This window comes from Lepus europaeus, chromosome 8, assembly GCF_033115175.1.
Source record: "Lepus europaeus isolate LE1 chromosome 8, mLepTim1.pri, whole genome shotgun sequence".
Taxonomy (NCBI): domain Eukaryota; kingdom Metazoa; phylum Chordata; class Mammalia; order Lagomorpha; family Leporidae; genus Lepus; species Lepus europaeus.
The window spans coordinates 90232106-90249107 of record NC_084834.1 but is presented as its reverse complement, the minus strand read 5'-3'; the positions used below and the strand labels follow the sequence as shown (position 1 = coordinate 90249107).

The 17002-nt window shown below is 41.2% G+C and overlaps 1 protein-coding gene across 2 annotated transcripts in view; it reads left to right on the top strand.

Annotated features, from left to right (window-relative positions):
* NUDT9 (nudix hydrolase 9) overlaps positions 1 to 15423 on the top strand; it is a 35074-nt gene extending 19651 nt beyond the window's left edge. For both annotated transcript variants that reach the window (XM_062199890.1, XM_062199889.1), the window contains exons 7-8: positions 1060 to 1144; positions 15079 to 15423. In XM_062199890.1, the coding sequence (XP_062055874.1) occupies positions 1060 to 1144; positions 15079 to 15257 (264 nt within the window). In that variant the 3' untranslated portion in view covers positions 15258 to 15423. The remainder of the gene's footprint in view (positions 1 to 1059; positions 1145 to 15078) is intronic.
* Positions 15424 to 17002: the final 1579 nt, after the last annotated feature.

Genomic DNA, 17002 nt, shown 5'->3' with positions numbered 1-17002 from the left:
TTTTGACAGGCAAAGTGGACAGTGAGAGAGAGACAGAGAGAAAGGTCTTCCTTTGCTGTTGGTTCACCCTCCAATGGCCGCTGTGGCCGGCGCGCAGTGCCAGTCCGAAGCCAGGAGACAAGTGCTTCTGGTCTCCCATGCAGGTGCAGGGCCCAAGGACTTGGGCCATCCTCCACTGTCTTCCCTTGCTACAGCAGAGAGCTGGACTGGAAGAGGAGCAGCTGGGACAGAACCAGCGCCCCAACTGGGACTAGAACCTGGTGTGCCGGTGCCACAGGCGGAGGATTAGCCTAGTGAGTCACGGTGCCGGCCCCTAAAGAACTCTTGACCCTGAAGCACCTGGCTTTGAATTGGCGCTGCGCGCCGGCCATAGCGGCCATTTTGGGGGTGAACCAGCAGAAGGAGGACCTTTCTCTCTGTCTTTCTCTCTCACTGTCTAACTCTGCCTGTCAAAAACAAAAACAAAAACAAAAACAAAAACAAAAAAAACCCCACAAGGCTCATATTTACTACTCTGAAAGGTTCTATGATATTTGCATTTAAAATAAAAAAATTGGGATGGGTATTTGGTGCAGTACTTACGATACTGCTTGGGACACCTGCATCCCATATCAGAGTGCCTGGGTTCGAATTCTGGCTCTGCTGCTAATTCCAGATTCCTGCCAGTGTGCACCCTGGGAAGCAGCAGGTGATGGCTCAGCTAGTTGGGTTCCTGCCACCCATTGAGAGACCTGGATTGAGTTCCTGGCTCCTAGCTTTGTCTTGGCCTATCTCTGGCTTTTGTGGAAATTTAGGAGTGAACTAGCAAATGAGAGATCTGCATCTGTGTGTCTTTCTCTCTCTTTCTCGCTGCCTTTCAAATAAACAATTAAAAAAACCTTTTTTTGGGTAAAAAACATTGTTATCTTAAACATTTTTAAGTATACGGTATTATTAAATATGTTTGTATTATTGTATAACAAAGTGTTTACATTTCTGAATCTACTGGACTTGAATCTGCTCATTCCTGTTTTAACCTGAGAATTTTTCTTTTTTAAAAACTGTTTCCTTTAAAAATAGATATATAAGGGATATGTAGATGATCCTCGAAACACTGATAACGCATGGATGGAGACAGAAGCTGTGAACTACCATGATGAAACAGGTAATTTTATCTTGTATTTATTGAAGTGACTGGCATTGGAGGATCAATATCAGCCAAGCGTTCTCTTAGGGCATGCTTACATCTGCACAGTTTTAGCATCTTAAGCCAATGAACTACTGATTGTAGGATTGTATTTATGTAAAAGTTAAATTGTTGATATTCAAAGGATATATAGAGAAAAACCTCAAAGGTATTATCACCATTTCTTTAATCTGTTGGTAGCATATGAATTAAGGTTGTGTTTATGGGCTAAAATTGTATTGTTATTTTTATAGTAATATTTCACTTATTTTTATTTATTTAAATACTTATTTACTTATTTGAAAGAGTTAAAGATAGAGAGGTAGAAAGAGAGAGAGAGATCCTTTATCTGCTGGTTCACTCCCCAGAAGTCTGCAATGGCCAGGCCAGATCCAGAAGCCAGGAACTTCATCCAGGTCTCTCACTTGTGTGGCAGGGACCCAAGTGCTTGGCCTGTCTTCCTCTGCTTTACCCCAGGCCATTAGCAGGGAGCTGGATTGCAAGTCGAGCAGAAGGACGTGACCCAGTGCCCACAAGAGATACCGGTGTTACAGGCAGCAGCTTTACCTGCCAAGCTGCAATGCCAGCTCAGTTTCATTTATTGAAAACATAAACAGAAGTAACTGGGGATGTGAATGGAAAGTATGGCAGTGATAAATTAAATGGGATTTATATCTAGCATACTGTTTGAAATATTTTTTTTAAACTTTTATTTAGTAAATATAATTTTCCAAGGTACAGTTTATGGATTACAATGGCTTTTTCCCCCCCAATAACTTCCCTCCCACCTGTACCCCTCCCATCTCCTGCTCCCTCTCCCATTCCATTCACATCAAGATTCATTTTCAATTATCTTTATATACAAAAGATCAATTTAGTATATATTAAGTAAAGATTTCATCAGTTTGCACCCACACAGAAACACAAAGTGTAAAATACTGTTTGAGTACTAGTTGTAGCATTAAATCACAATGTACAGCACATTTAGGACAGAGATCCTACATGAGGAGTAAGTGCACAGTGACTCCTGTTGTTGACTTAACAAATTGACACTCTTGTTTATGGTGTCAGAAATCTCCCTAGGCTCTAGTCATGAGTTTCCAAGGCTATGGAGGCCTCTTGAGTTCACTGACTTCGATCTTATTTACACAAGGTCATAGTCAAAGTAGAAGTTCTGTCCTCCCTTCAGAGAAAGGTACCTCCTTCTTTGATGGCCCATTCTTGCTACTGGGATCTGACTCGCAGAGACCTTTCATTTAGGCCTTTTTTTTTTTTTTTTTTGCCAGAGTGTCTTGGCTTTCCATGCCTAAAATACTCTCATGGGCTCTTCAGCCAGATCCGAGTACCTTAAGGGCTGATTCTGAGGCCAGAGTGCTGTTTAGGACATCTGCCATTCTATGAGTCTGTTGTATAACCACTTCCCATGATGGATCATTCGCTCCCTTTTTGATTCTATCAGTTAGTATTAGCAGAAACTAGTCTTGTTTGTGTGATCCTTTTGACTCTTAGACCTATCAGTGTGATCAATTGTGAACTGAAATTGATCACTTGGACTAGTGAGATGGCATTGGTACATGCCACCTTGATGGGATTGTATTGGAATCCCCTGGCACATTTCTAACTCTGCCATTTGGGGCAAGTCTGATTGAGCATGTCCCAAACTGTACATCTCCTCCCTCTCTTATTCCCACTCTTATGTTTAACAGGAATCACTTTTCAGTTAAATTTCAACACCTAAGAATAAATGTGTGTTGATTACAGAGTTCAACCAATAGTATTAACTAGAACAAAAAAAAAAATACTAAAGGGGATAAAGTATTAAATTGTACATCAACAGTCAGGACAAGGGCTGATCAAGTCACTTTCTCATAGTGTCCATTTCACTTCAACAGGTTCCCTTTTTGGTGGTTGGTTAGTTGTCACTGATCAGGGAGGACATATGATATTTGTCCCTTTGTGACTGGCTTAAATCACTCAGCATGATGTTTTCCAGATTCCTCCATTTTGTTGCAAATGACCGAGTTTCATTGTTTTTGACTGCTGCATAGTATTCTATAGAGTACATGTCCCATAATTTCTTTATCCAGTCTACTGTTGATGGGCATTTGGGTTGATTCTGGGTCTTAGCTATTGTGAATTGAGCTTCAGTAAACATTAAGGTGCAGACAGCTTTTTTGTTTGCCAAATTAATTTCCTTTGGGTAAATTCCAAGGAGTGGGATGGCTGGGTTGTATGGTAGGGTTACATTCAGGTTTCTGAGAAATCTCCAGACTGACTTCCATAGAGGCTTAACCAGTTTGCATTCCCACCAACAGTGGGTTAGTGTCCCTTTTTCCCCACATCCTCTCCAGCATCTGTTGTTGGTAGATTTCTGAATGTGAGCCATTCTAACTGGGGTGAGGTGAAACCTCATTGTGGTTTTGATTTGCAATTCCCTGATTGCTAGTGATCTTGAACATTTTTTCATGTGCCTGTTGGCCATTTGAATTTCCTCTTTTGAAAAATGTCTATTGTGGTCCTTGGCCCATCTCTTAAGTGGGTTGTTTGTTTTGTTGTTGTGGAGTTTCTTGATTTCTTTGTAGATTCTGGTTATCAACCCTTTATCTGTTGCATAGTTTGCAAATATTTTTCCCCATTCTGTTGGTTGCCTCTTCACTTTCCTGACTGTTTCTTTTGCAGTACAAAAACTTCTCAATTTGATGCAATCCCAAATGTTAATTTTGGCTTTGACTGCCTGTGCCTCTGAGGTCCTTTCCAAGAAGTCTTTGCCGATGCTGATATCTTGCAGGGTTTCTCCAATGTTCTCTAATAATTGATGGTGTCGGGTCATAGATTTAGGTCTTTAATCCATGTTGAGTGGATTATTGTGTAAGATGAAAGGTAGGGGTCTTGCTTCATGCTTCTGTACGTGGAGATCCAGTTTTCCCAGCACCATTTATTGAATAGACTGTCCTTGCTCCAGGAATTGGTGTTAGATCCTTGATCAAATATAAGTTGGCTGTAGATGTTTGGGTTGATTTCTGGTGTTTCTATTGTGTTCCATTGGTCTATCCATCTGTTTCTGTACCAGTACCACGCTGTTTTGATTACAACTGCCCTGTAGTATGTCCTGAAATCAGGTATTGTGATGCCTCTAGCTTTGTTTTTGTTGTACAAGATTGCTTTAGCTATTCGAGGTCTCCTGTGTCTCCATATGAATTTCAGTATCATTTTTTTCAGATCTGAGAAGAATGTCTTTGGTATTTTGATTGGAATCACATTGAATTTATAAATGGCTTTTGGGAGAATGGACATTTTGATGATGTTGATTCTTCCAATCCATGAGCATGGGAGATTTTTCCATTTTTTGGTATCCTCTTCTATTTCTTTCTTTAAGGTTTTGTAATTCTCATCATAGAGATCTTTAACGTCCTTGGTTAAGTTTATTCCAAGGTATCTGATTGTTTTTGTAGCTATTGTGAATGGGTTTGATCTTAGCAGTTCTTTCTCAGCCGTGGCATTGCCTGTGTATACAAAGGCTGTTGATTTTTGTGCATTGATTTTATAACCTGCTACTTTGCCAAACTCTTCTATGAGTTCCAATAGTGTCTTAGTAGAGTTCTTTGGATCCCCTAAATAAAGAATCATATCATCTGCAAAGAGGGATAATTGGACTTCTTCCTTCCCAATTTGTATTCCTTTAATTTCTTTTTCTTGCCTGATGTCTCTGGCTAAGACTTCCAGAACTATACTGAATAGCAGTGGTGAGAGTGGGCATCCCTGTCTGGTACCAGATCTCAGTGGAAATGCTTCTAACTTCTCCCATTCAATAGGGTGCTGGCCGTGGGTTTTTCACAAATTGCTTTGATTGTATTGAGGAATGTTCCTTCTATACCCAATTTGCTTAGAGTTTTCATCATGAAAGGGTGTTGAATTTTATCGGATGCTTTCTCTGCATCTATTGAGATAATCATATGGTTTTTCTTCTGCAGGCTGTTAATATGGTGTATCACATTGATTGTTTTGTAAACATTGAACCATCCCTGCATACGAGGGATAAATCCCACCTGGTCTGGGTGGATGATTTTTCTGATGTGTTGTTGTATTCTATTGGCGAGAATTTTATTGAGGATTTTTGCATCTATATTCATCAGGGATATTGGTCTGTAATTTTCTTTCAATGCTGCATCTTTCTCTAGCTTAGGAATTAAGGTGATGCTGGCTTCATACAAAGAATTTGGGAGGATTCCATCCTTTTTGATTGTTCTGAATAGTTTGAGGAGAATTGGAGTTAGTTCTTCTTTAAATGTCTGGTAGATTTCAGCAGTGAATCCATCTGGTCCTGGACTTTTCTTTGTTGGGAGGGCCTTTATTACTGTTTCAATTTCTGCCTCAGTTATGGGTCTGTTTAGGTTTTCTATGTCTTCCTGGTTCAATTTAGGTAGGTTGCATGTGTCCAGAAATCTATCCCTTTCTGATAGATTTCCCTGTTTCCTGGCATACAAGTCCTTGTAGTAATTTCTGATGATTCTTTTTATTTCTGTGGTGTCTGTTGTTACGTTTCCTTTTTCATCTCTGATTTTATTGATTTGGGTCTTTTCTGTTCTTTTTTTTGGTTAGTTGGGTCAATGGGGTGTCAATTTTGTTCACATTTTTTCAAAAAACCAACTCCTCGTTTGGCTGATTTTTTTTGTAATGTTTTTTTGGATTCAATCCTGTTGATTTCTTCTCTGATTTTAATTATTTCTCTTCTCCTACTAGATTTGGATCTGGTTTGCTGCAGTTTTTCTAGATCCTTGAGATGAATTGAAAGTTCATCTATTTGGTGCCTTTCCAATTTCTTGATGTAGGCACCTATTGCTATAAACTTTCCTCTTAACACTGCTTTTGTTGTATCCCATAAGTTTTGGTATGTTGTGATGTTATCTTCATTAGCTTCCAGAAACTTTTTGATTTCTCTTTTGATTCTTCTATGACCCATTGTTCATTCAGGAGCATGTTTTTCAACCTCTATGTGTTTGCATATGCTCTAGGGATTCCTGAGTTGCTAATTTCCAACTTCATTCCTTTATGGTCTGAGAAGCTGCATGGTATGATTCTAATTCTTTTGAATTTCCTGAGACTTGCTTTATGGCCTAGTATGTGGTCAGTCCTAGAGAAGGTTCCATGTACTGCTGAGAAGAATGTAAATGCTTTATGTGTAGGATGAAAAGTTCTGTAGATATCTGTTAGATCCATTTGGGCTATAGTGTCGTTTAAATCTACTGTCTCCTTGTTGATCTTCTGTCCTGTTGATCTGTCTATTTCTGAGAGTGGAGTATTGAAGTCCCCAGTACTATTGTATTGGAGTCTAAGTCTCTCTTTAAGTCCCTTAACAAATCTTTTAAATAAACCGGTGCCCTGTAATTAGGTGCATATACATCGATAATCGTTATATCTTCCTGTTGAATGGATCCCTTAATCATTATATAGTGCCCATCTTTGTCTCTCTTAACAGTTTTTGTGTTAAAGTTTATTTTGTCTGATATTAAGATGGCTACACCTGCTCTTTTTTTCATTTTTGTTGGCTTGGTATATCTTTTTCCAGCCTTTCACTTTCAGTCTGCATGCATCTTTGTTGGAAAGATGTGTTTCTTGTAAGCAGCAAATAGATGGGTTCTGTTCCTTAACCCAATCAGCCAATCTGTGTCTTTTAACTGGACAGTTCAGGCCATTAACATTCAATGTGACTATTGAGAAGTAGTGACTTTGCCCTGCCATTTCCCAAAGATATTTTCTAATATATGCTCTGAACTTCCTGTGATCTTTTGCTGTGAGGTTTCCTTCCTTTACCTTCTTTCATATTGGTGACCGTGTTTCTGTGTTTCTTGTGTAACACATCTTTAAGCATCTTTTGCAGGGCTGGACAAGTGGTGACAAATTCTTTTATTTTCTGTTTGCTATGAAAGGTCTTTATTTCACCTTCATTCACAAATGAGAGCTTTGCAGGGTATAATATTCTGGGCTGGCAGTTTTTCTCTCTTAGTACGTGGGCTATGTCTTGCCATTCCCTCTAGCCAGTAGGGTTTCTGATGAGAAGTCTGCTATGAGTCTAATTGGAGATCCTCTGAGAGTAATCTGATGTTTCCCTCTTGCACATTTTAGGATCTTTTCTTTATGTTTCACTGTGGTGAGTTTGATTGCAACGTGTCATGGTGAAGATCTCTTTTGGTCATGTTTATTAGGGGTTCTATGAGCTTCCTGTACTAGGATGTCTCTGTCCTGCTCCACACCCGGGAAGTTTTCTGTTAGTATCTCACTAAAAAGGCCTTCTAATCCTTTCTTTCTCTCCATGCCTTCAGGAACTCCTAGAACCCGAATGTTGGTTTTTTTTTTAATAATATCCAGTAGATTCCCAAAAGTATTTTTTAGATTTCTAATTTCCTCTTCTTTTCTTTGGTTTGACTGTATACTTTCCTGTGCTCTGTCTTCTAAGTCCGATATTCTCTCTTCTGTTTCACTGACTCTGTTTTTAAGGCTCTTTAATGTGTTTGTCATTTGATCTATTGAGTTCTTCATTTCATTTTGATTTCTCTTCACTATCACACTTTCCTGTTCTACTAATGTCTGCGTTTTATTTTTACTCCTCTTTAAGATTTCATTTTCACGAGAGAGATTTTATATCCTTTCCAATAAGGATTTACGTAGCTCAAGTATTTGTTTTTGAAAACTACTAAATGTTCTTACAAATTTTTTGAAATCCGTATCTTGCATTTCTTCCATCTCATCATCTTCATAATCTTGGCTTGGGGTGTCTTGTGCATTCGGTGGCATCATAGTGTCTTCCTTGTTCTTGTTACCTTGGTTTCTGTGTCTGTTGTTTGCAATTGTGGAGATATTCTTTGGATTCTTCTTCCCTCGCTGTGGTGGTTTTTTTCCTTGTTATACTTTGACTGAATTAGGTGGACTGTTTGCTTTTGATGGAGCCTTAGAGGCTTGAGATGGGTGTAGTCTGAGAGCTCTGTTTGGTTCCTCAGGGTTAAGGGTGTGCCAAAGGTGACACTCTGAGGTTAGGCGTGGTAAATCTCTTTCTTTCTTTCTTTCTTTCTTTTTTTTTTTTTTTTTTAAATTCAGAAGAGAAGTAATTCTGCACAGCTGAGCGGAATTAAAGGTAGTTAGCAGGCGAATGATATACCCACAGGAGCCAGAGATCGGAAGCTCTTTCCCAAGGACCACACAGGGAATCTGTGCTGCCCTCAGTGTGGGTTCCAATTCTCCTGCAGACTCCCACTGGGTTGCCAAGGTTTCTGAATTGTAGCGTCTCTGGAGAGTACTCACCTGAATTCCGTGAGTTCTCTCTCCCTCTGACTCTTTTTTCACAGTCTCAGTTCATTAGCACCACACATTCACTAGGTCCTAATCTGTTATTTCACACCCCTTCACCCCCCAGTCAGGTTATTCTGCTTGGCTGAGGGCATGTGAAGCCCTGAGGTCGCCCGCTTATGACGTATGTCCAGAATGGCTCCTGCTCTTTGTCTTGTTCGCCTTTGAGAGGTGAGCAGAGAGAGAGAAACTCGTGTCTGTATCGGTCACTTTTTTTTTTTTCCTCTCTCTTCTCGTTAGCCTGTTGAACTTTTCCCCATGGGGTTTCAAGCCTTGTTCCCTCTAGTCTCCTCTTTCTGCTTTCCCGCCGGTGTCTCGGGCTATTGAGGTTTGGCTCACCTTGCATTCCAGTGCTGGTGCGTTGATTCTGCCGCTGGTGCCCTGAGCCGTGGGCTCCCATGCCCTCCACGCAGGTCCACTATGAATCACTAGTTCCGGAAGAGTTTCCTCTGCTGTTTCTTCCCCTACTCTTCTTTGAACCTGCAGTATTTCCACTTTCATTTAACTGTCTCTTCCCGGACTATCAGTGTGCTCCCTTCCTATTCCGTCATCTTGCCCTACATCTGTTTGAAATATTTTTATGATAAACATGCATTATTAAAGCACAAACCAGTACCAAAATATTTGGTGCTAAGAAACATATACTTTTTCAAATTTTAAAACTTTTTTGGGGGGAGTCAATTCCCTTACTACAAAAAGAAAGGGGACACTAGGCTCTCCCCCGCAATCCACTCTCGGGCCACCAAGGCTCGCGCTGGCCCCCGCGCCCCTTGGCGGTGGCGAGCGCCTGGGAGTCGCACGAACAAGCAGGCAGGGGCACACTTCTCCCGCACAATGGGCTCCATGGGAAAGCGTGGGGGTGGGATTGACTTGGGCACCTTCCTCTCTGGCCTTTGGCGCCCAGCATTGCTTTAAGCAGCTTTGCTCCCCGTGGACCAGCGCATGGAAGTCGTGGTTGTAGGAACCTGAGTGGATCTAGGGTGTGGCAGCATCTGTCACTTCTCACGTCTCCGGTTCCACTCCATTCACTGCTGGGCCAGGGAAGCTCGTCTGTGAAAGTACTCCTTGCCGGAGTACATGTCAGCTTGGAGCAAACTCTGATCTCTGGATCATGTGGCAGTTTCCCTTTTACCTATAGATCCCTTTATCCACATTAATTTCTTTCTGCCGCTGCTGCTGCTACTGGTTCACACAGCCCCATCAGCGATGTGGAGGAAACAGGAGACAAGAACCAGTTCCTGCTCCAAACAGAAAGGAAAGGTCTCCATCCGCTTCCCATGTCCCCAGTTTAGTGAAAGAGACAGGGACATACATAAGAACTGAGGGCAGGACTAATTAAAAAAAAAAAAAGAAAGAGAAAATCTAATCTTTAACGATTGGGATCTTTATTTTTATTTATTTTTTTGCCACAATGTTTTTTTTTTTTTAACTTTTATTTAATGCATATAAATTTCCAAAGTACAGGTTATGGATTACAATGCCTTTCCCCCCCATAACTTTCCTCCCACCCGCAACCCTCCCCTTTCCCGCTCCCTCTCCCCTTCTATTCACATCAAGATTCATTTTCAATTATCTTTATATACAGAAGATCAGTTTAGTATACATTAATTAAAGATTTCAACAGTTTGCATCCACACAGAAACACAAAGTGAAAAATACTGTTTGAGTACTAGTTATAGCGTTAAATCACAATGTACAGCACATTTAGGACAGAGATCCTACATGAGGAGTAAGTGCACAGTGACTCCTGTTGTTGACTTAACAAATTAACAAATTGACACTCTCGTTTATGGTGTCAGAAATCTCCCTAGGCTCTTGTTATGAGTTGCCAAAGCTATGGAAGCCTTTTGAGTTTGCCGATTCTTATCATATTTAGACAAGGTCATAGTCAAAGTAGAAGTTCTCTCCTCCCTTCAGAGAAAGGTACCTCCTTCTTTGATGACCTGTTCTTTCCACTGGAATCTCATTCACGGAGATCTTTCATTTAGGTTTGTTTTTTTTTTTTTTTTTTTTTTTTTTTTTTTGCCAGAGTGTCTTGGCTTTCCATGCCTGAAATACTCTCATGGGCTTTTCAGCCGGATCTGAATGCCTTAAGGGCGATTGGGATCTTTAAACATTGAATATAAGTATGTCCCTTGAAATATAACATTTTGTTAATAAATTAGATGACAGTTTAAATATTTGTTTCTGTCTGTAGCATAATGAAGTGAGGGCCTTGTCAGTGAACTGAATGTTGTACTCATGGCTCTTCAGAGCTGTGTGACCTTGTGCAAATCACTTGTCCTCTTGGAGTCAGTTTTTTTCACTTGTAAAATGGACTAAAAGTAGATGATCAATATTCTCTGAATTCTTTTTTTTTTTTTTTTTTTTTTTTTTAATTTATTTGAAAGTCAGAGTTGGAGGGAGAGAAGGTGAGACAAAGAGATCTTCTATGTTTTGGCTCACCTCCAAGATGATTGCAATGGCCGGGATTGAGCCAAACCAAAGCCAGGAGTCAGAAACTTCTGGGTCTCCCATGTGGGTGCAGGGGCCTAAGCACTTGGCCATCTGTTGCTGCTTTTCTCACACCATTAGCAGGGAGCGGGATTGTAAGTGGGGCAGCTGAGGCTTGAACTGCCGCACAAATGGGATGCTTTTGTTGTAGGTTTACCCACTGTGCTACAATCCATCCCCATTCTCTACCTTTTCTTGTTGAGCCTGGGGTAACTCCCAGTGCTATTTCCATTTATTCTATACAACCGTTATAATCAAGAGAGTAAAAGAATTATCCTTGTGGTATTGAGAATTCTGAAGAAATACTCAAGTGCAGCTTAGAAGAAGGTCTGTACAACTTAAGTTCAGATAAATTTATTAACTTTATTTTTGGGGTTAAAAACAATGACTGATTCTTCAGATTGATTATACTTGTATAGGTTATGGGTTCATTATTTTCATTCTCCCTTTTTCTCTTTAAATTTTAAAATAAATATCCTGGCCAGCGCCGTGGCTTAACAGGCTAATCCTCTGCCTTGCGGCGCCGACACACCGGGTTCTAGTCCTGGTTGGGGCGCCGGATTCTATCCTGGTTGCCCCTCTTCCAGGCCAGCTCTCTGCTGTGGCCCGGGAAGGCAGTGGAGGATGGCCCAAGTCCTTGGGCCCTGCACCCGCATGGGAGACCAGGAAGAAGCACCTGGCTCCTGCCTTCGGATCAGCGCGATGAGCCGGCCGCGGCGGCCATTGGAGGGTGAACCAACGGCAAAAAGGAAGACCTTTCTCTCTGTCTCTCTCTCTCTCACTGTCCACTCTGCATAAATAAATAAATAAATAAATAAATAAAAAAGCCTAGAGCGCTTAAAAAAATAATAAATATCCTAATAATTCCCAAATTTCTGTCATATCTAAGTTTGGTTCTAAGGCTTACTTTGTCTCTTTAGGCTATTTTGGACTTTTAGCATGCCTTCTAGTGTTTATTTTTTTTAAGGATTTATTTATCATTTATTTGAAAGTCAGAGTTACACAGAGAGAGAAGGAGAGGCAGAGAGAGAGAGAGAGGTCTTCCATCTGCTGGTTCATTCTCCAATTGGCCACAACGGCTGGAGCTGGGCTTATCTGAAGCCAGGAGCCAGGAGCTTCCTCCGGGTCTCCCACGTGGGTACAGGGGCCCAAGGACTTGGGCCATCTTCTACTGCTTTCCCAGGCCATAGCGGATAGCTGGACTGGAAGTGGAGCAGCCGGGACTCGAACTGGCACCCATATGGGATGCCAGCACTGCAGGCAGTGGCTTTACCTGCTACATTACAATGCTGGCCCCTTCTAGTGTTTTTTGAAAGCTAGGCATGAATTCAGGGGACTCACAGGAAAAGTCTGAGGTTCTCTCAGTCTTTTAGTGAGCCTCTGCTCCTGCGCTCTCACCGTCACAACTGCTTCTCAGCTTCCACTCCTCCTCTTACCATCCTTACGTGACACAGGAAGACAGACAGAGCTGGAATTGGGTATTTTCCTTTCCTTAGTATGGTAGGTCTTGGTAAAGTACTTTTTCCTGAGGGCAGTAGGCTGTGGACATATTTCAAAAATGGTTGCTTTTCCCCTATCCATGGTGGAAGTGAGAGGGAATTTTTCTCCAGTCTTCGCCCAGAAAACCTGGTAACATTCCTGCAAGCAAAAGTCACAGTTATGTTCTTCCACCCCAGCGCTAAGACTGGGCTTCCAGGATATGTTATCTCTCATGTTAGTTCACAGATTAGTTGCCAGCAATTAGTCAGTTATCCTTTAAGTTTTTTCAACAGTTTTGCTGGCTTCAGTGGTGGGCTTCTGTTACCGGTCATTTGTGATTGCCCATTATTTTCCTGTCTCTCCAGTTTTTGGGGTGTCAGAGTACACTGTGACTTCAATTCTTTTATGCATCTAAGAAGAGTTGTTGATTTTCATTTTGTTCAGCTTTTTTTCTTGTGATAATGGGAGTGGTAACATCCAAACTGTTTGCATGTCAGACCATACCTCTTTAAACTATTTAGAAATTTTGTTTTGTATAGTTTATTAGGTAACCAGAACTGGGAGTAAAAACCTTTCAGATATTACTAGTTCTGATAAAGAACATGATGTTAGAGGAAGCTTTTCTTTAGATAATAATGAGAACTTCAATTTAACTTTTGGACCAAAGTATACTTTTTTCAAAAAGATTTATTTGTTTATTTGAAAGTTAGGGTTACAGAGAGAGAGGGAGATACCAAGAGAGAGATCTTCCATTTTCTGGTTCACTTCCCAGATGGCCACAACAGCCAGTGCTGGCCCAGGCCAAAGCCATGATCCAGGAGCTTCATCCGGGTCTCTCTTGTGGGTGGTAGGAGCCCAGACACTTTGGCCATCCTCCGCTGCTTTTCCTGGTCCATTAGCAGGGAGTTGAATTGAACGTGGAGCAGCTGGGACATGAACTAGAGCTCACATGGGATGTGCTGTCACAAAATGCTGGCCCCTAAAGTTAATTCTTTTTCTCTATTGATGGTTGGTGGTTGTAGTTATAATGAGAGTACACAAAGAGGAACCATTTTAGCAGTGACATTTAGAAACTTGTATGCTAAAGGATTAGTTCTTTTTTTTTTTTTTTGACAGATAGAGTTATAGACAGTGAGAGAGACAGAGAGAAAGGTCTTCCTTCGATTTGTTCACTCCCCAAATGGCTGTTACGGCTGGCACAGCGCCAATCCAAAGCCAGGAGCCAGGTGTTTCTTCCTGGTCTCCCATGCAGGTGCAGGCACCCAAGCACTTGGGCCATCCTCCACTACCGTCCCGGGCCACAGCAGAGAGCTGTACTGGAAGAAGAGCAGCCGGGACTAGAACCCAGTGCTCATATGGGATGCCGGCTCTGCAGGCGGAGGATTAACCAAGTGAGCCACAGCGCAGGCCCAAGGATTAGTTTTTTTTTTTTTTTTTTTGACAGGCAGAGTGGACAGTGAGAGAGAGACAGAGAGAAAGGTCTTCCTTTTTGCCGTTGGTTCACGCTCCAATGGCCGCCGCGGCCGGCGTATCATGCTGATCCGAAGGCAGGAGCCAGGTGCTTCTCCTGGTCTCCCATGCAGGTGCAGGGCCCAAGGACTTGGGCCATCCCCCACTGCCTTCCCAGGCCATAGCAGAGAGCTGGCCTGGAAGAGGGGCAACCGGGATAGAATCCGGCGCCCCAACCAGGACTAGAACCCGGTGTGCCTGCACCGCAAGGCGAAGGATTAGCCTGTTAAGCCACAGCGCCGGCCAAACATTGCCAAATTTTCATATAAAAATGTACTGTTTACATCCTGTATTGTGATGGAGAGTACTTATTTTTAATTTTTATAATTATAGCTAGAAATATTTTTTATAAGATTTATTTTATTTATATGAAAGAGTTACAGAGAGAGAGGTAGAGCCAGAGAGAGAGAGGTCTTCCATTCTGTTGGTTTACTCCCCAAGTGACTGCAATGGCCAGAGCTGAGATGATCGGAAGCCAGGAGCCAGGAGCTTCTTCCGCATCTCCCATGTGGGTGCAGGGACCCAAGGACTTGGGCCATCTTCTGTTGCTTTCCCAGGCCATAGCAGAGAGCTGGATCAGAAGAGGAGCAGCCAGGACTCGAACTGGCACCCATACGGGATGCCGGTGCTGCAGGCTGGGGTTTTAACCCACTGTGCCACAGTGCCGGCCCCTAGAAATATTTTACATATAAATATTTTTTGTTGGTTTCTAATTTGGTATCATGCATAGAAAAGTCCACTTACTTTAAAGCTATAAAAGGAGTCACCAGTTATTTCTTCTTTTTTTACATTTAGGTCTGTAACCCTTTTGAGATTTATTTTGGTATAAAATTTCATACTCATAATTTTTTAAAGGATAGTATTCTTTTTAAAAAGAAACTCTTACTGGTATATCTACATAAAATTTAGGAACTTGGTAGAACTTTGGACATTTTGGAATATTTTAGTTTGTAATTCACTTTGTCACCCAATACAGTGATAATTTAAGATTAGTTTTAGTAAAAATACTTGAAGATAACATAATTATGCTGAAAAAAGAAATGAATAAATGAATTCCTTTTTCTTAGTGTTGGTTTTTCTTTGGTAATCAGGTGAGATAATGGACAATATTACCCTAGAAGCTGGAGATGATGCTGGAAAAGTGAAATGGGTGGACATCAGCGATAAACTGGAGCTTTATGCCAGTCACTCTCAATTCATCAAACTTGTGGCAGAGAAACGAGATGCACACTGGAGTGAGGAGTCTGAAGCTGGCTGTCATGGGTCATAGCTGGTGGCCTGTTTGTGTGCCAGAGGCCAACCACGGAGCACACACTAAGACGGAGGCACTGGCACAGAACTCAGACCAGGGAACTGCACAAGGTAGCCTGCTTGGCCTATGCACTTTCACAACTTTATTCTGAATCCTAATCAGAATAAATTCCATTTCAGCCATACCTACTGCTTTCCCTGTGGTTCTTGTTTGCTTGTTCTTTCTCCCACTGATCTGAGGCCTATAATATTCCCATCACATCAAGCTCCTACAGGAGCAGTACCACCACTGAATGTGTAATTTAGTGTCAGTCTGGTTTTTCTTTAAATTATTTGTTTCACATTTTGCTTTGCATGATCTTATACTGAAATTCATTTCAAAAGCAAAAACTTGCTGTATGCTTGCCTGTAGTCATCAGTTTTATGAAAAATTTCAGTTACTCTGAATAAATAAAGGTCAATAAAGGTCAAGATCAACAAACAAGAGCTCATATTCTCATTTTTAGTAAATCTTAATTTAAAAATATGTCTAAGAAATTAATAGTTAATTCTGTTGATTTCATTCTACTCTACTGTATTTATAAATCAATTTAAATATTCAGAAAGGAATTAAAATCTAGCAGGGAGAGATGGAGGTGTTTGTGGGTTAGTGTTTTTTTGTTAGGAAGAAAATGGTAAGGCTTAAAGTTAGTTTTTGAGAGACATGTGGTTACTATAAATCCCAGAGAAAAGGAACAAGATCACTTGGAAGCCAGACGAGGAGAGAAAACTAACCCTTTGTCTTCTTGGTGGACACACATTGTGGCTAAGGGTATTCATTAGGAAGTTCCTTGATACTAATTCTTGTCAGCTTGAAGTAGGGACTGTCATTGTTTCATCTTTATTCCAGTCTGATTACAGATGGGACATATGAAGTAGAGGAAGTTTAGGGAATAGAATCGTGGGAGTCTTCTTCAGATAGTTGAAGCTTGCTACTTTGTAGCTAGAGGACAGAAGTGGGCCTAAGATAAAACAAAAATAGGTTTATTTATTTATTTTAAAATTTAACATAAAAACTTTTTGGTTAATATGCTTGAACTGAAATAAAGGAGGCCTTTTCTACCTTCTTTGTGAATGTAAGTCTTGCTGAGAAACATTGGACTGTGATTTCAGTATGCTTTGAACCTCTCTGGGAGAATTAATAAGGCTTATGTGTGGTATTAATTTTTAAAAAGTCCTTAAAATCTTGGTCTCAAAGGCATAAAATAAGGGACTTACACTTGACAAGCATGGCCTGCTGATTGGGTGTCAGGCCGGATGAACTTCTCCCAGCTTGAGAGTGTCGGCTTCTATGTTTACAGTTTGGCAGGAGAAAATGCTTTTTCCTGACATTGAGTAGAATTCTCCACAACTGAAGCCACTTAGAAAAGCTCTTCAGAAAGATTAAGCAATTCTCTGAAAAAGACATTGAAAGTGTGCCTAAAGCACATGGTCTGTGTAAATTGTTGTAAGATTTATTTGAAAGAGTGACAGAGAAGGAAGGAGCGAGAGATTTTCCATCTACTGTTTACTCCCCCAAAGCCACAACAGTCAGGTCTGGACAAGGCTGAAGCCAAAAGTCAGAACTCCATTCTGGTCTCCCAAATCGGTAGCTGGGGTTCAGGTTCTTGAGCCATCCTCCATTATCTTCCTAGGTGCATTGGCAGGAAACTGGGTTGGAAGTGGAGTGATTAGAACTTGAACCAGCACTCTGATGTGGGATGTTGATGTTGCAAGTGGTTTAAC